This window comes from Balaenoptera musculus, chromosome 2 (genome assembly GCF_009873245.2).
Source record: "Balaenoptera musculus isolate JJ_BM4_2016_0621 chromosome 2, mBalMus1.pri.v3, whole genome shotgun sequence".
Lineage (NCBI taxonomy): Eukaryota > Metazoa > Chordata > Mammalia > Artiodactyla > Balaenopteridae > Balaenoptera > Balaenoptera musculus.
The window spans coordinates 99689947-99717475 of record NC_045786.1 but is presented as its reverse complement, the minus strand read 5'-3'; the positions used below and the strand labels follow the sequence as shown (position 1 = coordinate 99717475).

Here is a 27529-nt window from a genome sequence, read left to right as displayed (position 1 = left end):
TGGGCACTGCCCAACTTCTCAAACCTTGGAGTCCAGCACTACTACCCTCATTTCCTGTTCCGTGCTGATTTCCACACAGTACTTACTTTTTTTTATCAGACGACTTCCTAAAAGCCAGCTTTGCAAAGATATTTTGTCATCAAAAGGAATGTAGCAAGTCTTTTTTAATTTTTTATAAATTTATTTATTTCTTTCTTTATTTTTGGCTGCGTTGGGTCTTTGTTGCTACGCGTGGGCTTTCTCTAGTTGCAGTGAGCGGGGGCTACTCTTCCTGGAGGTGCGTGGGCTTCTCATTGCAGTGGCTTCTCTCGTTGCGGAGCACGGGCTCTAGGCGCTCAGGCTTCAGTGGTTGTGGCACGTGGGATCAGTAGTTGTGGCTCGCAGGCTCTAGAGCGCAGGCTCAGTAGCTGTGGCGCACAGGTTTAGTTGCTCTGTGGCATGTGGGGTCTCCCCAGAGCAGGACTCCAACCCGTGTCCCCTGCGCCACCAGGGAGGTCCCAATGTAGCACAATCTAATGTTCAAATTGTGAACTACCTTGAGCTAGCAGTTCACATAGTATACAAGAGATGTCAAATATTGCTGTGTTTCCCTTAAAAAATTTTAAATATCCCACGGTACTCCTGTGAATTTGCCCCTTGGCACAGAGTATGGGAACTATGGCCCCAGGCACTCCTTGCCACCTCATTCCTGAATCTGTGTAGTGTAAATGAGTGGACTCTAATCAAACTACCTGTGAATGAATTCCATCTCCACCCCTTACCTACCAGCTGTGTGATCCAAAGCAAGTAAAAAAAAAAAAAAATCTCATTATGCCTCAGTTTTCTCATCTGTAAAATGGTGATAATAATAGTACTTACTCTTGTTGCGAGGATTATATAAAATGCCAGTTAAATGTTTAGATAAGTGCCTGGAATTATAGTAAGTACACAGTAAATATTGACTATTATTATTTTTCCCCTTTGTCTCTTTTCCTTTTCGATTTCTCTAGACCCACCTAACCGTGAATTGGATCAGAACAAAAACTAGAGGTACGCCCAGCCCATCAACAGCGACTCTAATCCTACATTGTTTAAAACAGAAGCCACTAGCCAAATATGGCTATTTCAATTTAATAAAATTAAAAGATAAAATAAAAAATAAAAATTCAGTTCTTAGTTATACTAACCACATTTAAACTGCTCAAAAGCTACATGTGGCTAGTGGTTACCACATTGCAAAGCATAGAAACATTTCAATCATCACAGAAAGAACAGTGCACAACACTATTCTTACCTTTTCTAGTCACTGCTCCCCAGTCTCCACATTTTACAAAGCTGGGACTCTGTTTTATTCTGTACTTGTAGGGTTCCTGTAGTCAGGAACAAAACAATTATCAACTTTAGGGTGATTATAGCTCATTACTGCCTTATTACCCTTTTTCTATCTTCTTCTCACCCCTCTTTGAAGGTCTGAAGCACTCCCATGTCCAGGCACACATGCAGTAACACACCCGTCTTCCATGCTCAATATCAAGGAAACTGAAGAGTGGAAGTGGCAGTTTCTAAGTCACTAAGTATTGGCTTATGGAGTGGGAAGATATCTCGAGATAGTGACTCCCAATGGCAACATTTATAGAAGGAGGCTCAGCCTCTCAGGATTTCTTAGGCAGGAAACCTATTTTATTCCTGCCCTCTCAACTGAAATTTCTCATTCTCTCTAGACCACAAGATAGTTGTTCTCCTATTTAAATACCTACCCCACCATCACCAAGAATCTTTGACCTTCCATTTTCTCCAATTCCTGAAACTAAAATGTTATTTTAGTTTAGTCCTCCCGGGTAGAAGGATCACTTTCATTTCTCTTCTCTGTGTGAGATCCCTATTTGTGCCTCATTCAGTGCAGGAACAGAGTGAAGATAAACAGACTGACCTAACAGATCAGTCCCCAGATAGAGCAGCTGACTACACCCTAAAGGAAGGGGCAAAGCACTGGGGCACGGAAAGGACATAAAACAGAAGGGAACAAAGGTGCAGAGTGATAAAGAGAAATAATCCCTTAAAACTAGACCACACCCTACCCCACTCCATCCAACCGCCCATACTACACCTCATCTTGGTTAATTCACTCTGCACATTACCAAAAACATTCTTTGCCGTGGAAATGGAGTAAGGGACTGTGTTGGTTTCACACGGGTGGCAAACTACCACTTCAGGAAAGGGTAGAGAAGAAATAGGGTATGTGGAAAGAGAAATCAAATTGGGACCCTGGGTGGCAGAAGCCCAGCAGATGTCTCCAGCCCCATTCTCTGCCATCTACACGGTGTGATAGTTACCACTTGGTTGGAAGCCTGAAGAAAAAACCCTTCCAAAGCTTTGCAGTGTCTTTCTTTATATCCTCCTGTTATGGACTCTTAGGGACTATCTCAAAACTCATATGTTAAAGCCCTAATCCCTTAACCCCAAAGTGACTATGTTGGGAGATAGGGCCTTTAAAGAGATAATTAGGTTAAATGAGGTCATAAGGGGCCCTAATTCCTTATAAGAAAAGGAAGAGACAGCAGGTATGTGTGCTCACAGGGAAAAGGCCCTGTGAGGACACAGTGGAGAAGGCGGCTATCTGCAAACCAAGGGCAGAGGCCTGCTGACACCTTGATCTCGGGCTTCAAGGCTCCGGAACTGTGAGAAAATAAATTTCTATTGTTTAAGCCACCCAGTCTGTGATATTTTATTATGGCAGTCCTAGCAAACAAATACACCTCCATAGCCTGATTTTTCTCAGTCTATGTGAGAAGCCCCCATCCCATAAGTAAGATACCTGGTACCGGGGGTAACATTGAAATTATTTACCTGTATAGTACAGGAGCCAACCAATCAGAACAAATGCCAGCCATAAACTGATACCAGCCACACTGGAGTATCCCAGCTGAATATCCACCCAGCTTGGGACTACAGCTGACAGTATTGCTCAGTACACAAATTTCCCTCAAGATAGGGCTTAAGGTAATTAATTAATTAATTTAATAGTCATTTATCAGCAACTTCCATGTGCCAGGCATTGAGCATCAAAAGGGCTCCATCCCAGAAACCATGCATTCTGCCACCTCTGCACTTCTGCCCTTTTCGATATGCCTAGTAGATGATGTGAGTGCAAAAGCATTAAATCGTAAGTCAGGGACTTCCCTCGTGGTCCAGTGGTTAAGACTCCACGCTCCCAATGCAGGGGACACAGGTTCAATCCCTGGTTGGGGAACTAAGATCCCACATGCTGCACAATGCAGCCAAAAAAGAAAAAAAGAAAAAGAAACCATAAGTCAGAAGACCTCGACTTTTCTGGACTTTTTTTTTCTTTTTAATTTGGTTATTACTTGGTGCAGTGAGGGGAAAACACACGCCATGAAAAACTGCAGTGTTGTCAGTAAGAGGGTGCTAGAAAGAACTTATTATAGAAATGGGCTTGTGTTAAGAAATTTTGAAAGGGTTTAAGGAAATGGGATTTTCCTCTGGATTGAATGCTGTCAGGAAGTAGAGTAATTCTATGATTGGGTATCTAATACATTTCATCTAGAAGGAGAGAAGACCAGATAGAGGCTAAAGCTCTAATACGTAAAGAAGTAGCAGTCATTCATATTAGCTGGGGGAGGAGGATATTGGGGATTTTTGTAGCTTGGAGTATGCTCATGTTTTGTTTTTTTTGTTTGTTTTTTTAAAATTAAAAAAAATTATTTATTTTATTTTTGGCTGCCTTGGGTCTTCATTGTTGCACGCAGGCTTTCTCTAGTTGCGGCGAGTGGAAGAGTGGAAGCTACTCTTTGTTGTGGTGTGCGGGCTTCTCACTGCGGTGGCTTCTCTTGTTGCGGAGCACGGGCTCTAGGCGCGCAGGCTTCAGTAGTTGTGGCACGTGGGCTTGGTAGTTGTGGCACACGGGCTTAGTTGCTCTGCGGCAGGTGGGAATCTTCCCGGACCAGGGATTGAACCCGGGTCCCCTGCATTGGCAGGTGGATTCTTAATCACTGCAAGACCTGGGAAGTCCTGGCTGTATGATCAAATGTTTGAGGTGCTTAAGATCTTTTCCAATACTTGTCAGAATAACCTCCATTAGCAGTCTCCTGGCTGGGGGCAAAGCCGAGACAAGTCTAAAGACTGTCTCTTATGCCATATAAGGTGACTAAAATCTCTTTGAACTTGATTGGTAACTCAGTCAAAAAACTCTTATCATACATATATATTTATAATTGAGGGTCACAAAATTGAGTAAAATCATGAGACATCCTTGTAGCGATAGAGACAGACTCATACAAAGATGCTTTCATAATTTAACCAGGGATGGTGGGAGGGTGGGGTCTGCAAGGCAGCTTCCTGGAGAAACCGGTCTTGTGTCCTGTTCCAGAAGTGACTTCAGTGAGAAAGCCTGGGGTGAAAATATTAACGTTTTAATCCATTTCCTCCTGGCACATCTTCACTCTGACTTTTTACAGGTATTCCTTTGAGAAGAGTGGCTAACTATGGCCTACCGTTCCTACTCCCGGTGCTTAGAACAGCCCAAACTCCCTCACGCTTTCACTGCAGCTCATTGAGCCACGCCCCCAGGTTCTGGCTCTAAGTTCGGGCCAATAAAGTTGCGCCCCAAGGATCGCAGGACCAGGGAAGGGAAGCCTCCAGCCAATGAGAGGCCAATTATAACCTCAAAGAGTAGAAAAATCTTTTAGTGATGTTTTTGGACTAACGAGGAGCAATGACTATGCGCCCGCTCTGGGCGACTGAAAGAGGACCGGCGGCTTCCTGGAACACCAGTGAGCTGAAGCAGCCCTGCCCCACCTCCTAGTCTGGAGGTAGCGCGATGGGCCACGCTTCCAATAGCTCGAAGAACTTCTCGTCACGTGCAGTTTTTGCAGGCCCAGCGGCGTCCTGAAAGTCATGTGACAGTTGACGATGGCGCCACGCTCCCCAATGGAAAATAGGAGCTGCCTTCACAGGACCAGAAATTCGTTTGTCTCCGCGAATAATAGCACGACGGGGGCGGGGATAGCCTATCAAGTGCTGTGGGGCGAAACGGGGCGGGGCAGGCCACTGGTTGCGGGGCGAGCTGGCCGCGCGGCGCGCAGGCGCCCTGGGGACCCGGTAGCGGCGGCGGTGGCTGCGGCGACGGCAGCGGCGAAGAGCCGGATCCTTGGCCAAAGCGGGAGGCGGCGGTGGAGGCCATGGCGGCAGATGGAGAGCGATCCCCGCTGCTCTCTGAGCCCATCGACGGTGGCGCCGGCGGCAACGGATTAGTGGGGCCGGGCGGGAGTGGGGCTGGGCCCGGGGGAGGCCTGACCCCCTCCGCACCACCGTACGGAGCCGGTAAACATGCCCCGCCCCAGGGTAAGACGGGGCGGGTCCGAGGTGTTCCCGGGGGGTACTCTGAGAGGAGCAGGGGGCGGGACCGAGGGCGGGGGCGGGGCCCAAGCGCCAGGTGCGGAGCTGTTGCACCTGTGACCAGGGGAGGCTTCATTCCCTCCGCAATCGCGACCGGAGCTTCGGAGCGGAAGGGGCTTCTGAGGAATCTGATCGAAGCACTGATCGTAAGATCCCGCTGAGCTTGTCAGAAGGCTTGAGGACCAGCAAGAGTTGCCTTACTCCGTGTAGCATCAGTGAGGGTGTCTGCACCTGATGCCAGCCCTTCTTTTTACCTTCCTCTCCAGCATTTCCCCCGTTCCCCGAGGGACACCCAGCCGTGTTGCCTGGGGAGGACCCACCCCCCTATTCACCCCTGACCAGCCCGGACAGTGGGAGTGCTCCCATGATCACCTGCAGAGTCTGCCAGTCTCTCATCAACGTGGAAGGCAAGATGCATCAACATGTAGTCAAATGTGGCGTCTGCAATGAAGCCACTGTGAGTTATACAAATCTGTGAAATGGGCCCTGTTTCCTAGATCCTCTTTCTGATCCCTTGATTCTAGACCCTGACCTTCGGGCGTTAGCCAAGTGCTCTTGATGAAACCCAGGTTTCAGTTCCAGGAGTCTCACACAGCCGTTTCCCCAGAAGCCACTCACCAAAGCTAATATTTCCCATCCCTCACCTTCATACCTATCTTGGATACTTAAGCTTAGTTTTCATTTGCAAATCTCATGTTATATGCCTTTCATTTCTCTGTCCTGGCTAAGATTTTATCTCTCTGATCTCTCCTCAGAAGGTGTTTTTGGAGGAAGTGGAAGGGGTTGGGATTAGAGGTTTGCTTACCGATGTCCCCATTATTCTCTAGCCAATCAAGAATGCACCCCCAGGGAAAAAATATGTTCGATGCCCCTGCAACTGTCTCCTTATCTGTAAAGTGACTTCCCAGCGGATCGCCTGCCCTCGGCCATACTGGTGAGAGGGATAATTTGGGGAAGGGCATTAGTGGGGAAAATCGGAAAGCCGAAAAAGGGTGAATGTTTATCGAGAATGTAAAGGTGAGAGAGCCTGGTGTTTATTTAGAAGGAGAAAAAGCTAAGGACTGTTGTGCCTCTAGAATGTTATAGCCATCTTTCTCATCTCTCGATAAAAAGATTGGGAGAAAAGTGGTGTCCTTTAGGAAGATGGAGAGTCTCAGAGACTGGGTGAATTATCCTGAGGTAAAAGGGAAATTAGAGGCCTGAAGTTTAAGCGATGCTCTTCCTCAAGGATTCTCTGGGGTAGGGCTGGGGGCGCAGAGTATCTTAAATGTACAGAGAAGTAGAGGGACTTAGAGTCAGGGAGTGGGGGATGTAAAGGAGGAATAATGTAGGGATCCTTAGGATTGAAAACTTTTAAAACGTAGTCTTTTTCTCCTGTACAGCAAAAGAATCATCAACCTGGGGCCTGTGCATCCGGGACCTTTGAGTCCAGAACCACAACCTGTGGGTGTCAGGGTCATCTGTGGACATTGCAAGAATACTTTTCTGGTGAGGAGAGGTATTGGGAAGCCCTGGGGGGCAGGGGGTGGGCAGCAGAGAAGTAGTCATGAATATATTTCTGAGTCATGATAATGAATCCTGAAAAGGTCTGTTTTATGAGGACCCATTTCCCAGACTCCACTGCCCCAGGGCTCTCATTGAAGATGACCCTGCTTCTACTATTAATTGGTTTCTCTTTTCCTTTCTCCGTAGTGGACAGAGTTCACAGACCGAACCTTGGCCCGTTGCCCTCACTGCAGGAAAGTGTGAGTGATTAGAGAGCGGCATCGTTGAGCTGGGTAGTGAATAGAGTAAAAGCTACAGGGCCATTGCAAGTATCCATTTTTGTTTGCCTCCCCACAGGTCATCTATTGGGCGCAGATATCCACGAAAGAGATGTATCTGCTGCTTCTTGCTTGGCTTACTCTTGGCAGTCACTGCCACTGGCCTTGCTGTGAGTAACCTTGATCCAACCCCTTTCACTCTGCAGCCTCATCTCCGTAGGCTAAGATTGGGGAAATGGCTATCCTAAAAAGAAGTGAAAGAAACTGTTTTTGTTTGTCTTGTTTTAACGTGTAGATGAACTGAAGTTGAAGGAGACTGATAAACGGTCTTCATTGTTACTATCAGAGTAGAAAACAGCTATCTTCTTTGTGCAGAGGATAGAACAATGGAGCAGTAGCTTAGATTGAGTTGCTATTAGGAAACCTGGCTCAGTTGTCAGACATGAAGAAAAACTGACAGATGTCTGGGATTGTTTGAGTATGTTCCTGCCTAGTGGAGGGAACTAGACAGCTGGGCCTTTTAAAAGGTCCCTGAAGGTGGCTGCATGCGGATAGGGGACAGAGACTGAAGCTTGAGTTCCATGTTACTGTTACTAGGGCTCTTAGAAAGTGGTGAGAGATCAACAGTAACCTCATCTTCCTTTTTCTTCTTCATCAGTTTGGCACATGGAAGCATGCACAACGATACGGAGGCATCTACGCAGCCTGGGCATTTGTCATCCTGTTGGCTGTGCTGTGTTTGGGCCGGGCCCTCTATTGGGCCTGTATGAAGGTCAGCCACCCTGTCCAGAACTTCTCCTGAGCCCCCCGATGACCCACAGACTGCCTGGCCCCGTCCAGGTGGGGACAGTGACACTCTAAAGGGAGTGATGGTAGAAGGCTCCCTGGGCTTCTGTAAGGGGAGCCAAGCAGCTGCCTTCCTTTTCCCTGCGGAGAGGTAGGAAGGAACCAGGCCCTCACCTAGGTTTGGAGGAATAAGTAAAACCACTGCTGGCCATCTGCTTTCCTCCAGTGGTTGCTGTGTTTAGGGTGAAGTAGGCGGAAAGTTTCCCCTAAACCTGGGTCCTAAAAGACGGTTCTAGCCTTGTCCTTCCTATATGCTCCCTGAGAGCCATTCCTGTCCCTTACACATTCCAGGGCAGGGTGGGGGTGGGTAGCCCTGGGGGTCTCCCTCCCTCTTGTGCACCATTAGGACCTTGCTGCTGCTATTGCACTTCATCAGGGGCTGGCTCTGGTCTCAGCACCCTCAGTCTCCTCTCCCCCATTCCACGTCCTCTGGGGGCGGGGTCAGCCGCTGCTCTGTACAGAACCACAGGAACTGATGTATATATTAACTATTTAATGTGGGGTATGGTCCCCTAGTCCTGTATTTCCCATAATTCCTCCTTTTCAACCTTACCCCCCAGTTGCAGTATTTAACTGGGCTGGGTAGGGTTGCTCTGTCATGGGGGAGGTTAGGGACTCATCCTGTGCTTGTAAATAAATAAGGTCATGACTCTACTCTTTTCCAGTTGTTAAATCTGTGTGTATGAAAGGATGAGGGGAATTTGTAGCCCCACAAAGCGGTAGAATACAAAGACAGCAAGGCTGAAACTATGACTCTTTATTTTCACATCGACAGTTCAAAGGAAGTCATCAGTAGCTTTTGTTTAATGTAAAAAAAAAAAGAACCACCCCCCCCACACACACACACACAAATCGTGGAGAACTTAAGTCTGTTTCTAGAAGCCTGGTTAAAGGATTCATAGTTTAGAAGGGAAATAACAGTGCAGATTTCTCTAGAGAGCAGTTTTTAAAGCTTGGGGGTAAGAAGTTTAAAGCTAGTTTAGTGGGCTTATTTCCCAGGCTCAGAGTGATTTGGGGGAGGTGTCACAGTGCTAGATATAGGGTGATGGGACAGTGGTCACTGCCCAGAGCCTTGGAACGGATCTTGCTGTCACACAAAGCAGGCAACAGAGAGTGAGACAATAAGAAATAATCAAGGCGCCAACCAACGTTTTTGGATCGCGCATTCATCATGTATGTCCAAAAGGTGTAGGCATAGGCCGTGTTGGGGTAGAGGTGCCGGAAACTGTCAGTCAGTGGCACAGCCTGCAGCAATTCCCCAAAGCCCTGACGCTCTTCTGGAGTGAAGCCAGCATTCTTTTTGTTTCCCTTTGGGTTGCGAAGATCAATTTCTTCATGAGCCACATTGAGGTCCCCACATAGCACAAGGGGCTTGCGGGAAGCCAAACCCTTCAGGAATTTGCGAAAGGCTTCATCCCAGCGCTGCCGGTACTCCAGGCGCACCAGACCCCGGCCTGCATTAGGTACATAGGCTGTCACCAGCACAAATGCATCATATTCAGCCACAATCACTCTGCCTTCCTGATCATGTTCCTCTTCACCTACAGAAACGATGAAACAGCAAAAAGAAGTTGAAGAAGGGAAAGCAAAGAATAAAGGGATCAAGAATTGGGGCTGGAGTGGGATATCAGCAATTGGTTTGGAAGAGTTGGGCTTTAGGAATCACCAGTGTCTCACCAATGCCATAGGAGACTTTGAGTGGGCACTGGCGGGAGAGTAGGCCCACACCACTGTACCCTTCCTTGTCTGAAGGAGCTGACCAGTACTGATGGGACAGTCCAGAGAGTGCTTGAAGTTCAGCTGGTAGTTTGTTCTCAGAACATTTGGTCTCTTGGAGGCACAGGATATCTGGGGCTTCTTCCTTTACCCACTGTGAGCGAAATGAAAGGTAGAAAAAGTATTATCAATTCAGCAGACATTTACTGAAGAATCTATGTGCTAAGTACTAGAGATACACAGGTGAGGAACTTCCCTGGTGGCACAGTGGTTAAGAATCCACCTGCCAATGCAGGGGACATGGGTTCATCCCTGGTCCGGGAAGATCCCACATGCCGCGGAGCAACTAAGCCCATGTGTCACAACTACTGAGCCCGTGGGCCTAGAGCCTGTGCTCTGCAACAGGAGAAGCCACCGCAATGAAAAGCCCGTGCACCACAACAAAGAGAAGCCCCTGCTAACCGCAACTAGAGAAAGCCCGCGTGCAGCAACGAAGGCCCAATGCAGCCATAAATAAATAAATAAATAAGGCAGTCTCTGCAGAAGGAGTGTAAGTCTAGCAACACAGTATTTGAAGTTATAAACTACATAAGTGGCAGGGAGACAAGAAAGAGTGTTCCATGCAACACTGAGAAGATTGGTTTTTTCCCTATAGGCAGTGGATAGCCAGCTAAGATTTTTTAAGTAGTTATTTAAATGTTGGATATGCAGGAAATAAAATGGAGCAAGTCCAGTAACAAGGTTTTTCTGACATGCTAGGAAAAAGATGAGGACATTAAATAAAACAATGGCAGTGGAACTGGTGGAATGGCATTTAAGAAATACAATTGGGGGGGCTTCCCTGGTGGCAGAGTGGTTAAGAATCCGGCTGCCAATGCAGGGAACACGGGTTCGAGCCCTGGTCGGAAAAATCCCACATGCCGCGGGGCAACCAAGCCCGTGCGCCACAACTACTGAGCCTGCGCTCTAGAGCCCGCGCTCCGCAACAAGAAAAGCCACCGCAATGAGAAGCCTACGCACCACAACCAAGAGTAAACCCCGCTCACCACAACCAAGAGTAGCCCCCGCTCGCCACAACTAGAAAAAGCTCCCGCTTAGCAACGAAGACCCAACGCAGCCAAAAATAAATAAATTTATAAAAAGAAAAGAAATACAAGTGGTATGAGTTGGTGAAAACCTTGTATCTCTGCCACAAGAAAACGACAGTGCTAGGAACTAAAATGGTAAAAGGTGATTAAACCCCAAGATCGGTACCCCCCTCCCCTTAATTCCACTCACATCTAAACCTTTCTTCTTAATCCAGGCTCGAAGCCCATCCACATTCCAGGAGCAGATCTTCAGTGTGGCTGATTTGCCACCGGGTGAGGTTTTCTGATCTGGGGGGTCCTCATACATGACTGCCCCCTCTCCTGTTGCCTCTTTTTCATTTTTTTTTGCTCCCGCCTTGCTCTTCTTGGCCTCTGGCTCTATAAAATAAGTAATACGCAATGATATAAGTTGGCGGTATCCAACTTTGATCCGCAGTTAACTATAGATCCACCGAGAGCCTGCAGTTGCCGCGACTTCTTCGCAAACTGCAAAAATGAGTATACAGTCGGTCCGTACCTCCCGTTCATCAAGGGAATTATAGACATCCCCATCGCAGCCTCTAGGGAGATGGGCCTATTTCATTCTCTTACCAATCTTGGGCTCTTCCCCGTCTTCTGCCACCGCTCCCTTTTTCCCACGTTTCGGCATCACTGTAACAAACACCCTTCTGCACCAGTTCCACGTCGCCCACCGAAGCAGTATATTTATCGCGTTGCCTACAGACGCAAAGAAGTAGTGAAACCAGCTAGGGCTGGGGAAGACTCCCCCCCTCGGGCGCCCCCGCACCAAGTCCCGCCTTTCAAACCGTATTATCTCTGAATTCTTTTCCCGCCTCAGTGCACCATCGGCCTTTCAGCCCCTCATCCTCAAGACTAGATCATTTCATAGTGCCTCCTACCCTCCTCACGAGATCGGCTCTCCAGCCAATCGACGGACTTCATTAAGAATCCCGACTTAGGCCTGCCGATCAGAAGTCCAGAGAAGCCCCTACTATGGGCAAAACAACAACAACCCTGTAGCTGACCTGCTTGGATCGCAGCCTGACTCCTCCTTAACTCAGCACAAAGAATGGAGCACGATGTGCCCCCACGTGGGTAACTGGCGTGGTCACATGATGTGAGATGCGCCGCCAGTGGCGGAGGAATGCGGGTGATTGGTCTGTTTGTACCACGTGACTGAAAGCTCAGCCTTCCCACCCTTCTCCGTGACTCCGGGGCACTGAAGGCCTCACTCCTCCATTCTTGGGCTGTTCATCGCTATGCCAGAATCACGACTCCTTCTGCCACCTTGATCGGAGATCCCAGAGCTGTGTAAGAGAGAACAAAATCAGTGGAGAAGGCTAGGCTGGACCATGGGAGAGAGGCAGAGGAACGGATAGGAATTTAAGGAGCAGATGCCGACTCAGTGTTCCTGGCAGTTAAGAGAACAGGTCCTCGAAGGGGCCTTGATGGGTCGCCGTGACGACAGGGGTTGGGGCTGGCGCCGGCGCGCTAGCAGCGGGAATTCTTTGGTATCTGTTCCGGTGCGTGCTCCTCCTTAGCAGCTAGCGACTCGTTTTCTTCAGCGACCCAGAGTCTGCGTCCCAGCGCGGACTGGTGCGGGCTCCACGGCCCCAGTGGTAGCTAGGAGCCATGCCGGCGGTTTTGGGTTTTGAAGGCAGCGCCAACAAGATTGGCGTGGGAGTAGTACGGGACGGCGTGGTGCTGGCGAACCCGCGGCGGACTTACGTCACGCCTCCTGGCACAGGTACGGGAGTAGGGAACTTGTAGTTTGCGGCGCACTTCTCCGCACGGCATCACCTGCCATCTTCCTAAACATTAGTGAAGAAAGGTGGGGAGCGCATTGTCCCCTCATAGTTTTTGATGTGAGTCTCTGAGATTATGTGACAGTGTTATCATCACGAGGCTGGTGGATAGAAGAGTCACAGGCACTTGAACCTGGATCTTCTGAACTCGTTCAGCCTTTACTGAGCATCTTTTACGTGCTAATCGTCAGCTGGCTGCTGGCTACAAAAATAGATGTATAAGCTTGTTATGGAGCTGGACATGTAGACAGAGCTTCACATTACAGTGTGATAAATAGTATAACGTAGGTGCAGTCAAAATACACTAGAATGAGAAAGAGTGTAAAGACTCCCAGCTTAGGTGTAGACAGAACTGGCTGGCTTTGTAATATTCAGTAGTTGTTTTTGGACTTCTGTATTCTTAAAATGGGAATGGTAATACCTGCATCACTGGGTCTTGAGAATTAAAGTACCAGACACATTATCACTTTTAGTAAGTGTTATTTGTAAGTTATATTGTAACTTGTTTACCCTCCCCGCAAACACCTGCTCACGTAGGAGAAGGCAACTGACTTGCCTTCTTTAGCCTAGCTGAACAGGCTGGAAAGACGATATCTGAAGACATAGAAGACAGGATGCTTGAGAAAAGGGAAAGGGACTCTTCCTGCCCCACTAAACGTCTGTTTTGACTGCTGCCTACCTTTCTATAGAAAAACTCTATGATCTCTGACTTGTGTCCATCTCTTAGGATTCCTTCCAGGTGCTACTGCCAGGCACCACCGAACTGTTATCCTGGACCTGCTGCAGGAGGCACTAACAGAGGCTGGATTAACCTCCAAGGATATTGATTGCATTGCCTACACCAAAGGTATGGCTGGGAGAGTGGGTGACAATGGAAGAATATACCTGGAGCCTGGCTAGGTCAAAACAGCCTGCAGCTCACCTCTGCTACCACCACTACCGCCACCCAACCTTCACATCCCCTGCTTCCCCTGGCTCTGTTTTTCCCAGTCTCTATAGGATTCTCACTCCCATTTCTGTCCCCATAGGTCCTGGCATGGGTGCCCCACTGGTTTCTGTGGCTGTTGTAGCCCGTACTGTGGCTCAGTTGTGGAATAAGCCACTGCTGGGCGTTAACCACTGCATAGGCCACATTGAGATGGGCCGCCTCATCACTGGAGCCACCAGCCCAACTGTGCTATATGTCAGTGGAGGAAATACACAGGTATTTAACAGTACTTCACTGTTCCTTCTTTTTGTTTCCCCTCAGAGGTTTTTGGTTATTTTTAATGACTGAAACAAAACAGATCTAAAACCACAGCTTCTGGAAGAACCATTTGTTCTTGCTGGTCTCTCTTCAGACTTGACCTTGGCCTCTTGTTGGGCCGTGCGTTTAAGAGCAGGGTCTCTGAAGACATGCTTGCTGACAACAGTTTTTTCCAAGGGGATATCCACAGAGTACCTTGTGGGCATGAGGTGATTATAGTTATAAACGTTCACAGAAGACTTGATCTCTGACCTCCTGGCGATTTTCTTCTTGCCAGTGGTAACCATCACTGCAGGGCTAGCGAGATGCCGTCATCAGTGTTCTTCATGATGACCCACCAGGAGTAGCACCACCTTCCCAGGTTTCATGAACTTGCCCATTTTGACAGAAACCACTCAGGACTACGGCAGAAAAGTTCCACCATTCCTTCTTAATTTCTAAGGCACTGTACCAACAACTTTCATGTTCCACGTGAGTGGTGGGAACTGCAAGAGCAAAGCTGGGCTCATCTGAAACTAAAATGTGATATACTAGAAAACCCACAACAGAGTTTGTGATGTTGTATGTTTGGGCAGTATGAATAGAACATTAGATGACCTTTATATATGTGGCTGTGGAGATAAGGAATTTCCAATTTAGAGAAGGAAAGAATGATAAGGATTGAAGTATTCAAAATAATGAAAGGATTTTCATTTTCATTGTTTTGAAGCTTATTTTTCCTATGAATCTTAGCAATTAAAACTAAGGGGCACTGTCCCATTTGTATCTTTACAACAATTGCATGTTTTGTTTTAGTTACTGGTGATAAATATATAGAAGTTTTTACTCTAAGAGTATGAAAATATAAATAATTTAGAAAACATTTTATGAATGGCAGAAGGTATTTTAAACTTACAAGTGAAGCCAGAGTTGTTTGGGATACCTTATAAGATCTTTTTAGGTTGGGATTAGAGAACTCCAGCCTTCCTTTCCCACATACCACCTGATGGGATTATTGTCAGGAATGGTCATTGTCTCCAGCTTATGAAAGGGTTATGTTCTAAAACTTCATCTTGTGAAATAGTTATTAAAGATGAAGCACACATTCCCGTGAAAATGATGTGGCAACTTTAATGGGTAGAGAGCAAGTAACTGGTTGAGGCCTGAAGGATATCATACGAGGTTAGGGACTTGGGGTGTGGAAAGTAGCAGTGGAAGCTTACAAGAGTTAATGGAGATGAGCAGTGATGGAATTTTCTCTTTTCCTCCTCCCTTTTGAAGCCTGCTTAGGTGTGAAAAACAGAAGATGATTGGGTAGGGAAGAGTAGATGACAGAAGTAGAAAGGCAGAATTTTTTCTTTCCTCTCTTGTTGCCAGCTTTTGACAGTAGAGTAAGAGCTACATCAGAATGGAAGAAAATCCCTAGCAGCACCAGAAAGGGAAAGGGACCTATGGTCCTTAGGAAGTACTCACTGTCAGCAGTATGCAGCACATGTGTCAGTGGTATTTGGGTGATAAATACTCTCTGTGCTAGAAGCTTGTCACGTATGAAGAATGGGCATAAGTTGGTTGCCAGTGCTGAGTTGGATGGGCCATTAGTCTGACCCAGAAAGGGGTTTTTGAGTTTTGTTTTGTTGTTGTTGTTTTTGCTGCACTGCGTGACTTGTGGGATCTTAGTTCCCCAACCAGGGGTTGAATGAGCACCTTCAGCAGTGAAAGAGCGGAGTCCAAACCACTGGACCGCTAGGGAATTCCCTGGGATTTTTTTTTTTTTTTAAATTACACTATACTAGGTGTGCTTTATTTATTTATTTATGGCTGTGTTGGATCTTCGTCTCTGTGCGAGGGCCTTCTCCAGCTGCGGCAAGCGGGGGCCACTCTTCATCATGATGCGCGGGCCTCTCACCATCACGGCCTCTCCCGTTGCGGAGCACAGGCTCCAGACGCGCAGGCTCAGCAATTGTGGCTCACGGGCCCATTTGCTCCGCGGCATGTGGGATCTTCCCAGACCAGGGCTCGAACCCGCATCCCCTGCATTGGCAGGCAGACTCTCAACCACTGCGCCACCAGGGAAGCCCCTCCCTGGGATTTTTGAGTTTCTTTTAACTCTACCTTGGTGGTTTCCAAATACCACCACCCTGGTAGGATAACCTAGAAGAATTCTGGTTTCCTGCTTGCAAGAAGGAAAGCCTTCCCTAGTACACACTGTCTAGACTGCTTTTAAAGGAATATTAGGAACCTCCAAGCAAGAAAAATGCATCCAGAGTGATAATTTGCTTCTCCCATGATCTAGACTACCTTCTGTAGACTAGGAATCTGCTCTGGGAATCCTTGGGGTATATATAGACTTTTCAGATAAGCGTTATTAAAAAGTACCCATTGAGGGTTTGGGAAAGTACTTTTTCCCATTGCTTATTGCTTTTTGAAAGCTCTAGTGACCATGTTGATCCTCTGCTGCGTTCTTCCCCAAAGCCAAATGCTCCTCTTTACAGACTTGAGGTTTCATGGACATCCTCATCACCCTTAGGTGATTGCGTATTCAGAACATCGTTACCGCATCTTTGGGGAAACCATCGATATTGCTGTGGGTAATTGTCTGGATCGTTTTGCTCGAGTGCTGAAGGTAAGCCATTGAGGCTACAGAGAACATAAGATGTGAATGTATTTGCGGGGAGCCATGGAAAAGGAGGAGGAAAGTAGCAAATTAGCTTCTTATGCTTCCTGGATACCTGACTTCATCCTCTTTTTCCTTCTGCTAGATTTCCAATGACCCAAGTCCAGGCTACAACATTGAACAGATGGCAAAGCGGTAAGGGGAATAAGGTGGAAGGAGGCTGAACGGTGGGGCGCCAGGGATTTCCCTGTATATGTGTTAATGAGGTTTGGGGGGGCTTTGGAGGGTGAGCAGCCAGCTGACTACAGGCTTAAGTGCCTCGTATACTCACTCCCACATAGAGGCAAGAAGCTAGTTGAGCTGCCATACACTGTAAAGGGGATGGACGTCTCATTCTCAGGGATCTTGTCTTTCATTGAGGTGAGTGTGGGAGAGGTGAGGAGATGGGCCCTTCTCGTGCTTTTTAACGAAGCACATATGTTTTGCTCTCCAGTGTATTTTCTACATATAGCATAGTACTGGCCCATGTTAGATGCTGAATAAATTCATTTAGCAAATATTTATTGAACATCTTTTGTGTGCCAGGTGCTGTTCAAGGCAATAGTGATACAAGATGGAGCAAAACAAAAATCCCTGCCTACTTGGAGCTTGCATTTCATGCAGTGGGGGTGGGAGACAGAAAAGTAAACAAAAAAAAAGGGAGGGGAAATAATAAAATAAAAAGGGTCAGATGGGGACAGGTGCTCTGGGGAAAAATTAACTGGGGTAGGGAATGGAGGGTGCCAGGGTAGACATTCATAATTACTGAGTCTTTTTTTTAAGATAATCACAGTATTTTCTTTCTTTCTTTTCTTTCTTTTTTTTTTTTTTTCCCATAATTATTGAATCTTGAAAGAATGCTGCTGGTTTTATAGCTCAGTGCCAGTGAAGGGCAAGGTGTCATATGGGATGTACTGGTAAATTGAATTGTGGTGAAACATGGTGATACTCCAAGTGCACTAATTTTTTGCTCATATGTCATCCCCAAACCACAATTCATTGTTTTATATGTTTTCCCCTTTAACTATAGGATGTAACCCAGCGGATGCTGGCCACGGGCGAGTGTACTCCTGAGGATCTATGTTTCTCCCTGCAGGTAATGGAGTAAAAAGCTGGGACAGAAGGTTGAAGCTGGAGGAGCTTTTATATAGTAGACAGAACTAAGCTGGGATTGTCTCTGATGTTTTTACCTTGTTTGCCCTCCATAGGAAACTGTGTTTGCAATGCTGGTAGAGATCACAGAGAGAGCCATGGCACATTGTGGCTCCCAGGAGGCCCTCATCGTGGGAGGTGTGGGGTGTATGTATCACTGAACTGTGCTTCTCTTTCCTATTTTGGGGCATGTGTATCTTCCTCCTGATACTCTAAATCTCTAAGGGTTTGGGGAAATCACTCGTTTTATTTCTTGTCCTATGCTTCCCACTCCTTGCCCCTGGAATCCCTACCTCATTTTCCTAAGTCAGTGCACATGAGGTGTACAGCCAGACTGTGGAGAAATGGCTAAAAGTAAGCTAACTGTACCCCTACCTCTTTGTAGGTAATATGAGGTTACAGGAAATGATGGAGACGATGTGCCAGGAGCGCGGAGCCCAGCTTTTTGCCACAGATGAGAGGTAAAGGCCCTTTCCCTTTCTTTATTTCTTTTTTTTTTTTCCCTCCAATTACTGTGATTTTCCGCCCTTAGATCATGAATTTCATACCTCTTTTCCTTCCCAGATTCTGCATTGACAATGGAGCCATGATAGCCCAGGCTGGCTGGGAGATGTTTCGGGCTGGACACACGACTCCTCTCAGTGAATCTGGGGTCACACAGAGGTGAGTAGCTCCTTGGAGGAGGTAGACAGGATTAAATGGGAGGTAGGCAAAAATGATCAGCAGGGAAGAGGATCCAGAATCGTGAGGGCAGAGAAGAATGGAAGGTGCTAAGGGGTAACTGTCCACCAAGTTCTTCCTATTTTTTTTTTACAGGTATCGGACAGATGAAGTAGAAGTGACCTGGAGGGACTAACAAGATTAACAGAATCGGAGTAGATAGCGCCCTAAGTGGAGCCCAAGGGACCCTGGGCCTTAATCTTTATCCTGACGTAAGAATCCTGGCAAGGCTATGTATGCCCCTCTCCTATCATTTGAACCTCAAGATGACTCAGCATTAAAATATTTTTGTTTTTATATGTTGATAATCAACTTGTGTTCAGGAAGGATACACAGTTGGCACTGGATAAATTCTTTTTGATGGGGTGATGGGTAAGGAGGCAGGGGGTCAGAGCAGCACCCTGGCTGACTATGTAGGTTGCCTTGGGAGCTGCTGTTCTGGAGCTAAAATTGAGGGGACTCTCTTAGATATTCTAACCTCTTCTTAGTAATGCTATTATCATTGATACTATTTTAGCATCAGATCTTACGATAATTGCTTTACATTTATCATCTCATTTAAATTGTTTGAAGTATAGGTACTCAGGATTTCCCTGAAAATAGCCTGAAGCCAAGTGTAATTTCATGCTAATTGATAACTCAAAAGTAAAACCATCCCTCTTCCATACACTTAGGCCTACAGACATTTCCATTGGCAGGCTTGAGGGGGCGGGCCCCAGGTATACACATCCTCTCTGAAATTAACAGCCAGTCATTAGCAAAAATCCCACGTATGCTCAACCTCTTCTCTGTATGTTCCCTTTTTATAGTCCTGCTCTGAGCCCTGGTTTTTCCTGAGGACTCTGCTTCTTTTAGTAGTGGTGGTGGTTTCTCTCACACGCATTGTACCACTGGGCCTGGAGGCAGTGCAAGTGTCCTCATTTTTTCTCATACTATTTTTTTTTTTAATATTTATTTATTTGGCTGCGCTGGGTCTTCGTTGCGGCATGCGGGATCTTTAGTTATGGCATGCGAACTCTTAGTTGCCGCATGTGGGATCTAGTTCCCTGACGAGGGATCGAACCCCGGTCCCCTGCATTGGGAGCATGGAGTCTTAACCACTGGACCGCCAGGGGAGTCCCTTCCTCATACTATATTTAAGACTATTCTCTCTCATCTCTAACATACCTCAGCTTTGAAACACAAGTCAGTACCTGTCATAAATCTTGGTGATTTAAATATCCATGTAGATAACCTTTCTAACACTCTGGTCTCAGTTCTTTGCTCCTCCAGTGATCTTGTCCTCCACCCCTACTTCAGCTACTCATTCCCTTGGTCATATTCTAGACCTACCACTACTCTATATCTCAGTCTCAGACATCCCACCCTCCCACCATTACTTCCTATCTTTCCAGTTTATTCCACATGCCTTCATTTCCCTCCTCCAACTAAATTCCAGTCATGAGCCCTTCGTTACACACGCCTTACCTCCCTTGCTTCTCTCTGGCTTTTGTCACACTCAGCTCTTCACCAACTTTACTCCTAGATCCACGCAGCTGAAAGGGCTAGGAAAAAACAGTCAGGTTGACTTGTCTTTAAATTCATTACCAGAAAACTTGAGTGAGTCCTTTATGCTACTAGCAATATCCCCTGGTCCTTTTACTTGCCCTCCCTTTTTTTTTGCCATGCTGCATGGCTTGCAGGATTGGAGTCCTAACCACTGGACCGCCAGGGAATTCCCCACTTGCCCTCGCTTCTGATCCCTTAAATCTCCAACATCCCTCATTCTCACTTTTACTTTGGTAGAAAATAGAAACAATCAGAAAAGGTTCACAAGCTCCTACCACTACACCTACATACCTTCCAGCATTTATACCTGTAAGCTCTGCTTTCTCTCTTGTTATTGTATACCAGTGATTCTCAACTGGGACTGAGTTTGCTCCCAGAGGACATTTGGTTGATCACAACTGGGAGGTGGTGCTGCTGGGTAGAGGCCAGGGATGCTGCCAAATAGCCCACAGTGCACAGAACAGCTTCCACAACAGAACTATCTGGGCTGAAATGTCATTGGCGTCAAGGTTGAGAAATGCTGCTCTAAACAAACTGTCCAGGCTCCTGTCCAGCCAGTCCCATCATCTGGCTTTCAAGGACATCTCTCAACAGTTCCCCCTCCTCTTCTGTAGCGTCAGTATTCCCCTTTCTCTCCTGGAGCATTCTGTTGGCACACAAACATGCTATCATTTTTCTTATCTTACAAAGACATAAACCTCTCTTGACCCCATTTCCCCTTCCAGTTGCTTCCAATTTTCCTGCTCAATTTTTTAAAAACATTTTGTTTATTACTAAGTTTTTAAGTTGAAGTATAGTTGACTTACAATATTAGTTTCAGATGTACAGCATAGTGATTTAGTAAGTATTCTTATAGGTTATACTCCACTTAAAGTTATAAAATATTCACTGTATTCCCTGTGCTGTACAGTATATCCTTGTAGTTTGTTTATTCTGCTCTATTTTATAGCAGAACATCTTAAAAGAGTCTTTTCCACTACGTCTCCACCAATTCCGTTAAGTCCACTGCACCACGACTGTTCTCATCGTGGTCACCAAGGACTTGCACAAACCTAAATCTAATGGCATCTTCTGCTTTACCTTGCACAGGCTATCAGCAGCATTTGACACCCCCTCTTTGAAACATTGTCTTTACTTGGCTTTAGGACATATTCTCTGGTTTGCCTCCTAGTTTACCAAGTACTCTTTCTTAGTCTGCTGGTTTCTCCTCATCTCCATAGCACTCTAGAGTTCAGTCCTTGGACTGCTTTTCTGTTTACATACATATCTGGAGTGATTTCATCCAGTGTTACACATTAGAGCCATTTCAATGTGGATGACTCCCCAGTTTTTTAGCTCCAATCAGGACTTCTGTCCTGAATATCTAGCTGCCCTTGGCATCTCGACTTGGATGCTTAATAGGCATCTCAAATTTAACATATACAAAACTGAACTTATTTTCTCCCCAGCTTACTGCTGCAATCTTTCCTATTTCAGTTAATGACAACTCCATCCTTCTAGTTGTTCACGTTAAAGTGTCTTGGTATTATCTTTGGCACCTCTTTTTCATCTCCTCCAATTCATCAAATCACGTTGACTTTACCTTCAGAATATATCCAGAATCCAATTTGTCGCTTCTCTGCTGCCACCCTAGCCCAAGCCAGAATTTTCTGCCTCCAAGATCAGGGGTCCCCAACCCCCGGGCCATGGACTGGTACCAGTCGATCGGCGGCCTGTTAGGAACCGGGCTGCGCAGCAGGAGGTGAGCAGTGGCGGGCGGGCGAGCGAGGGAGCGAAGCTTCACCTGCCGCTCCCCGTCGCTCGCGTTACCACCTGAACCATCGCTTGCATTACAGCCTGAACCCTCCGCCCCAGTCCGTGGAAAAATTGTCTTCCACGAAACTGGTCCCTGGTGCCAAAAAGGGTGGGGACTGCTGTCCTATTGTAGTAGCTGGTCTACCTGCTTCCACCATTTCCCTCTTACAGTCAATTCTCAACACAGCAGCCAGAGTGAACAGTGTTAACACGGAAGCCAGATGATGTCACTCTTCTCAAAACCCTCTGTGTTTTCCTACCTCAGAATAAAAACCGGAGTCCTTTAAAGGCCTGTGAAAGCTCCAAGACCTGCCCCACCCTTCCTCAAGTAATACTTTGACCTCACTTCCTGCTACTTATCTCCTTGTTCACTCTGCTCCAGCAACATTCGCCTTTTGTTCTTCCTTAAACACTGAAGGTGTGCTGCCCCTCAAGGCCTTTATACTTGTTGCTCCCTCTGCCTGGGAAGCTCTTTCCGGAGGTATAGTCTTTAAGTCTGCTCAACTTTTTTTAGTGAGGGCTTCCTGACAACCCTACTTAAAATTGTACTCCTCTAGCGCTTTCTAGCCCACTCCCCTGTTTTATTTCTCTTCGTAGCACTTAGCACCTTGTAATCTAATAGTTGTTTTTATTATGTTCATTGTTTATCTCTTCTTGTTGGAATATAAACTCCCTGAGGGGAGGTGTAGCTTGTTTTATTCATTGGCATATCATCTCCCAGTGCTTAAAATAGGGTCTGGCACATAGTGGACATTCAGTTAGTATTTGCTGAATGAATGTATAAGCTGATGAGGAATTAAACCAAAGAAATAATCAAAAGACTATAAGGTAAGACTTGAGCCAAAAGATTTTAAAAATTAGGATTACATGAGCTTGGGAAAAGAGGAAGTTTCTGATTACTTACCAAGTAGAAAGTGATGATAAATACTTTTTTTTTCATTTACAAAGGATAGACACATAAATGGGTTGAAATGCATTAAGGCGTGGAGGTTTAAAGTAGAAACTTTGAGATGGAAGATAGAAAATAAATTCTTGTTGAATCTATTTGAGAACAGGAATAATCTGTTTTTCTAGGCTTGGGGAGTTTTCAAGTATGTTACTACACATTAGCCTCAGGTATTTATTTGTAAGTTTTTATTAATATCATGAGGTGGAATGGATTGTGGAGGAAGGACCTTCTTTGGCACTGCAGCCGCAGTTCGTATCACGTAGTCGGGGAGTTCTCTCCCTAGGAAGCTTTGGGCTGTTGTAAAATCCTTGTGTGTCCAAAGCTTTGGGCTACCCAAGGGTAGACTCAAAAAAGTTTGTGGAGCCAGGAGATTAAAATCTTGGCTCCTTGAGTCCTAAATTATGGACTCCTCTTCCTAGCTGTCTTTCCTCCTGAGTCTCACTAACAGTATAGGGTGAGTGTGTACTGCTGATTTCCACAAGTGAAAGCAATGGGGGATGTCAGGCCCCTGGACAGCATCTCCAGGCAGGTCATGTATAGGGCCCCAGGGCAGGCTGACTGAGGGATCACAGGTAGGCTCCTGTTATGTAAGAAATGGAACCTGTTCCTCAGCTTCTCTAGCCATTGGACTAGTCCTACCCCTGAGCTCTGTGCCCCTGCAGTTTGAAATCTTCCCAGATTCATGACTGTGAGGGCAGCCATAGGACTTTATGAAGGCACATGTGCCACTCTGACTGCATGGTTAGGAAAAGTGAGCAGAGACAAGGTGTGCGCCATTGTCAGTTTGTACTCTGGGACAACTGCCCCCACTTTAATGGCCCTGTTCCTGTATATCTACCTGCTTTTGGTTTGTCTTCAGGTCCTGCTCAGGGATGTAGCCTGAAGGAGCAGGAGTGTAGAGAGAGGTAGATGCCAAGTTCTCCTTTGGTGGTGGCTTCTGCACCTGTTGTAAGACCACCAAGTCTTCAAAAGCCTTTTGGCTACAGAGAGAGGAAACCGCAGATACAGAAGGGAACAGAAAGTATGTCATCCTCTGAAATTTGTCCTTGGGGATTTAGGGATAATAGGGCTTCTTCACTCTTTAGTTTTTCTGTTTTGCTGCCCAGCTGGCATTTCTTTCAAACTGGTAACCATAAAGCTGTTCGGATGTAGGTAGAGATTAGCCACTGTTTCCCCACAGCCAGTACCCCCTACCACAGAAACTCCTCTTCCATCAGATTTCGGCTCCTCCTACATGAATCCACTTAAGTCATTACTGGTTTTTGAGCATCTACTCTATGCCGGGCAGTGGGCTAGGTAAGATTTATCTCTCTAATCTTCCCCTCTGGTTCACTCACCTGGTAGTAATCAGAGAGCCCATAGAGGCAAGACCCTGGCTCTCAACATCCGCCGAAATACCAGCCATACTGGCACTCTGACCCTAGGCAGCTCCCACTCTGCACACCCATGTCGGTCCTATTTCCTAAAACATCTCAAATCATACAGGAGCCTGGAAATGAGATTTAGGACACACACTCCTTCATGGGAAGAGAACCCCAACCCAAAGCAGTAGGACTGTCTAGGTACCACCAGTGCCAAAGCAGGTAATGGAAGTGTGTGTGCATGGGGTTGGGGGGATGACCAAATTTGATAATCAAAGAGCACCATACAATTCATTAATGAAACTAGGGATGGAGAGAACCGGTGAAGGAGGGGATGGGGGCCTACCTGCATATAAACTACTTTTAATATAATTGATGAATACCTCTGGCTCATTTCATCACCTAGCCCCTCAGAGAAGCAGAAACCAGGGTTCCAGGTCATTCTGCGCTGAAGGCAGGAGTGGAGGGCCTTACCAATTGTGGCAGAGATGCCCAGGTAGGAAAGTATGGTCCACGTGATGGCAAGGATGGTTCCTTTGGGGACAGCTGTAGCAGGGTCCTGGGAACAAAAGTTGAACCATCAGTGAAGAGAGAAGAGGGGTGATAGTGTGCTCTAAGCCTGGACATCCTTGTCACCTTGAGGTCCCTAGAGATACTGGTCCTGGTGAGTACCCCAGTGACTGAGGAGAAGAAGATGGAAAACATACCAAGGAAACTGCCCTCTGGACCATGCCCACCACTGCGGGACAATGTTGTGAAAGAAAATGCTTTCTATATAAAGGAACAGAGAGAAAAGATGAGGTTTCGAGGAGCACCTCCTGGCTTCCTTTGTTCAGCCCAAATTATTACCCCTCTGCCCAGTTTAGTGTCAGTGACTTAGGTCAGGCTGGGAAGCATAAGGGACTTTTGGCCCTGGGACTTACAGGACTCTGAGTGGTCTGATGGCCAACTTGTGAATGACATACAGAATCAGAAGTTGAGGGTTCTTTTCTGAGGAGGACACATTTCTCAGTCAGTTTCCCACTGCCTCACCTTGGTACCCAAAGAAGCCAGTGGCTTGTTGGCTGGGATTTATGGGGAGGAAGTCCCCAGCAGGTAGTTGATAAGAGAAAGGAAGATCAGGAAGAAGAAGATAATCTGGGCCTGTAATACCATGGGTGACACCACCCCCCTCCATAGAGAGAGGGAGAAAGAGGGAGGGAAGAAGAGAGAGAGAGGTGAGTGGAAGGGAAGGAGTAGTTCCTCCTCCTCCTCCTCACTTTCTGTGTCTCATCTTCACTCTTCTCTCCAATCCTCTCGTTCTGTTTCCTACCAACCTCCTCCCATAAAGGAATGTGGCTAAATGGGTGTCTTTCCTTCTTGCCTCAAACTACAAAGCGTCCCTTCCCATGCCAGAGGGGTGAATATCAAGATTGTAAATACCGGGAGCAAGAACCAGGGCGTTTCTCATCTGGTAGTCATGTCCAGTGCTCATCCCAGCAGATCCTCAGAAGGCGTCCTCCTTACTTTCCCCTTCAAAAACTGGCATGTGGAGTCTCTCCCAGCAAAACCGGCTAGTTTCAGGTCCGGGTCCCTGGAAACCTGCTCTGTCAACTACGCACACACACAATCCCACATCTCCCCACGTTCCGCCCCTCCCTGATCTGTCCAGCTCTCAATGCCATTCCCTTAGTCTTTTCACCCCCAACTCAATTCCCCCTCACCTGCCTTGGACTTCCACTCCACGCCTGCCAGTGCCAACGCCCACAAGGATAGTCAGGTCACCAGGCCCACCACCCGAAACTCATTTTCAGGATCCATGTTTGGTAGCTGCACCCCATGCTCCTGGAAGGGCAGAACACAGAGGTAGGGGGTCACAGAGATTTTTAATTGGTCCATCTGATTCTTAAAATGACTTGCCCAGGCTGGAGCCACGAAAATGCACGCTGGGTGGTCAGCTGACTTGAGAAAAGGATGCATGAAGGAAGGGAATGGGCATTACCCAGAACAGGTCCAAAAGGGTCTCTGTGAAGCCCACTGTATGCACAGCCACAGCTACTGCATAGGAGAAAGCAAATATTCCAATGGAACTGCCAAGCTCCAGACCCAGGCTGTGCAAGACAAGGAAGTAGGTACCACCTGAGAGGAGAGGAAAGAAGAGTCAATCGGTCTCACCAACTCCCAACAGGACCAGGGGCCCTAAGAGGTCATGGAGTCACAACAGACTCGCCAGCCTTGACTTTGCCATTGGTGGAGATGGCTGAGATAGACAGGCTGGTGATAGTAGTGACTGAAGCCGAGAGCAAGGTAACGAGCGATCTGAGCCCTGGAGTGGGATGGGAATGGGGCTCCTTTGATTCACTGAGGCCGAGTCCCAAATCCCTTCCTACTGTCTAGCAGAGTGCTGAGCCCACACCTATGCCGGCCTGAGCAGTGATCCAAGGCAGCTGCAGGTAGAGGATGATGCCCCTGATCATCAGGGAGGGAGGAGTCAAGGTCACCCTCAGCCCTTTCCTCTCACCCTCAGAGGGACCCTTGAGACTGTCCTCTGGAGCGAAGTTTGCTTTCCCTGCTTCCATCCCGAACCTTTGGGAACCCTGAGCACCAATCCGTTACCATGACTCCCATGACCCAGATAAAGCGCAATGGGGCCTTGCCAGGCCTGGCCCCCGAATTCTCCACATCATCTTTTGGGGAGTGTGGCTCCACATGGGGCTCCTGAGCAGAGGTGGAAGTGATACTGTCTCCTGGCTGAGATGCCAAGACCCTGCCCCAGTCAGGAGGCCAGCAACAAGAAGGACGGCTAACAGACCTGGAGGTGCTATGGGGGGAGGTCAGTCATAACACATTTAATGGAGGGTGGATGATTGCACAGAAGAGCAGGTTTCATCCAACCTTCAGGGATTCGCTGTGGAGTATGGGCCTCGCCACGGTGGAGCCGAGCAGAGCCTCCAGAGACAGACACGTGGCTGTGGTAGAGCCGCGGGGTTGGCAGAGAACGCAGATCAGGGTCCAGTGTCCTTGTCCTTGTTGGCAGAGGGAGGGCAGAGGCTGACCTGGGGTTTGTCTCTGCCAGATAGCGGTTCCTCCTCTTCCTGGTGGGGGCCCAAGGTGTTGGCCACCTTGTCTTGCAAAGGGGAGACCATAAGAGGATCCACGCAGAGGCTGGTCACTATCGCCCATTTCACAAGCCAGGACAACCACGGGCTGCCTCTCTGTTGACCCATTTGGAGGAGTGCAGCCCGAGGGTTGGGTTTGGCTCTCTCACCACCAACTCCACGTTGGCACAGGGAGGAAACCCCTCGCTAAGGGTGGGTCACCCATGGTCGGTAGCCCTGACCCATGCCCCTTCACCTCCCACACCCCTCTGCCCTTGTTGGACCAGATGGATGGGTTATATTTGAGTTTCACGTCAGGATTGTTCGCTCCAGGGTCCCAGCATTATCATGCACAGAAAAATCAAAGGCCAGGACTGACCCCAAACACATGCTTCAGTCTTTCTCCCCACTTTCCTGTTGGTGTGCAGAGTCCAGACT

The 27529-nt window shown here is 47.3% G+C and overlaps 3 protein-coding genes across 6 annotated transcripts; 2 read left to right on the top strand and 1 right to left on the bottom strand.

Moving 5' to 3' along the window:
- The first annotated feature begins 5052 nt into the window (after positions 1–5052).
- On the top strand, positions 5053–8664 carry PIP4P1 (phosphatidylinositol-4,5-bisphosphate 4-phosphatase 1). 2 transcript variants are annotated; one of them, XM_036845192.1, is made up of 7 exons: positions 5053–5340; positions 5661–5851; positions 6222–6328; positions 6777–6882; positions 7087–7139; positions 7237–7327; positions 7816–8664. In XM_036845192.1, exons 1-7 carry the CDS (start codon positions 5178–5180, stop codon positions 7957–7959), a joined length of 855 nt encoding a protein of 284 aa, XP_036701087.1. In that variant the 5' UTR covers positions 5053–5177; the 3' UTR covers positions 7960–8664. The 2 variants fall into 2 exon arrangements, with proteins under 2 accessions (XP_036701087.1, XP_036701088.1); XM_036845193.1 differs by having other exon boundaries at positions 5083–5319; positions 7816–8662.
- Positions 8665–8740: 76 nt separating this feature from the next.
- Positions 8741–11963, bottom strand: APEX1 (apurinic/apyrimidinic endodeoxyribonuclease 1). 3 transcript variants are annotated; one of them, XM_036842617.1, is made up of 5 exons: positions 11833–11963; positions 11399–11524; positions 10998–11185; positions 9681–9873; positions 8741–9544 (listed from the first exon to the last, which is right to left on the bottom strand). In XM_036842617.1, the coding sequence occupies exons 2-5, from the start codon at positions 11454–11456 to the stop codon at positions 9027–9029; spliced, it is 957 nt and encodes a 318-aa protein (XP_036698512.1). In that variant the 5' UTR covers positions 11457–11524; positions 11833–11963; the 3' UTR covers positions 8741–9026. The 3 variants fall into 3 exon arrangements, with proteins under 3 accessions (XP_036698512.1, XP_036698511.1, XP_036698513.1); XM_036842616.1 differs by having other exon boundaries at positions 11707–11836; XM_036842618.1 differs by lacking the exon at positions 11833–11963 and adding an exon at positions 11614–11708.
- A 116-nt stretch (positions 11964–12079) lies between these two features.
- Positions 12080–18659, top strand: LOC118890181 (O-sialoglycoprotein endopeptidase). The gene is made up of 11 exons (XM_036842619.1): positions 12080–12554; positions 13340–13459; positions 13641–13816; positions 16365–16460; positions 16597–16646; positions 16793–16871; positions 17521–17586; positions 17699–17789; positions 18028–18103; positions 18207–18305; positions 18459–18659. The coding sequence occupies exons 1-11, from the start codon at positions 12440–12442 to the stop codon at positions 18496–18498; spliced, it is 1008 nt and encodes a 335-aa protein (XP_036698514.1). The 5' UTR covers positions 12080–12439; the 3' UTR covers positions 18499–18659.
- Positions 18660–27529: the final 8870 nt, after the last annotated feature.

Bases quoted from the DNA above. Each gene is read 5' to 3' on its own strand.
- PIP4P1 (XM_036845192.1), top strand. From the start codon at position 5,178: ATGGCGGCAGATGGAGAGCGATCCCCGCTGCTCTCTGAGCCCATCGAC. The intron at 6,329-6,776 runs GTGAGAGGGATA...TCTCCTGTACAG, and splicing joins GCCTGCCCTCGGCCATACTG to CAAAAGAATCATCAACCTGG. The intron at 6,883-7,086 runs GTGAGGAGAGGT...CTTTCTCCGTAG, and splicing joins ATTGCAAGAATACTTTTCTG to TGGACAGAGTTCACAGACCG.
- APEX1 (XM_036842616.1), bottom strand. From the start codon at position 11,749: ATGAAGTCCGTCGATTGGCTGGAGAGCCGATCTCGTGAGGAGG. The intron at 11,186-11,398 runs GTAAGAGAATGA...CTTATTTTATAG, and splicing joins CGGGGAAGAGCCCAAGATTG to AGCCAGAGGCCAAGAAGAGC. The intron at 9,874-10,997 runs GTGAGTGGAATT...TTTCGCTCACAG, and splicing joins TTAAGAAGAAAGGTTTAGAT to TGGGTAAAGGAAGAAGCCCC.
- LOC118890181 (XM_036842619.1), top strand. From the start codon at position 12,440: ATGCCGGCGGTTTTGGGTTTTGAAGGCAGCGCCAACAAGATTGGCGTG. The intron at 16,461-16,596 runs GTAAGCCATTGA...TCCTTCTGCTAG, and splicing joins GTTTTGCTCGAGTGCTGAAG to ATTTCCAATGACCCAAGTCC. The intron at 16,647-16,792 runs GTAAGGGGAATA...ACTCCCACATAG, and splicing joins ATTGAACAGATGGCAAAGCG to AGGCAAGAAGCTAGTTGAGC.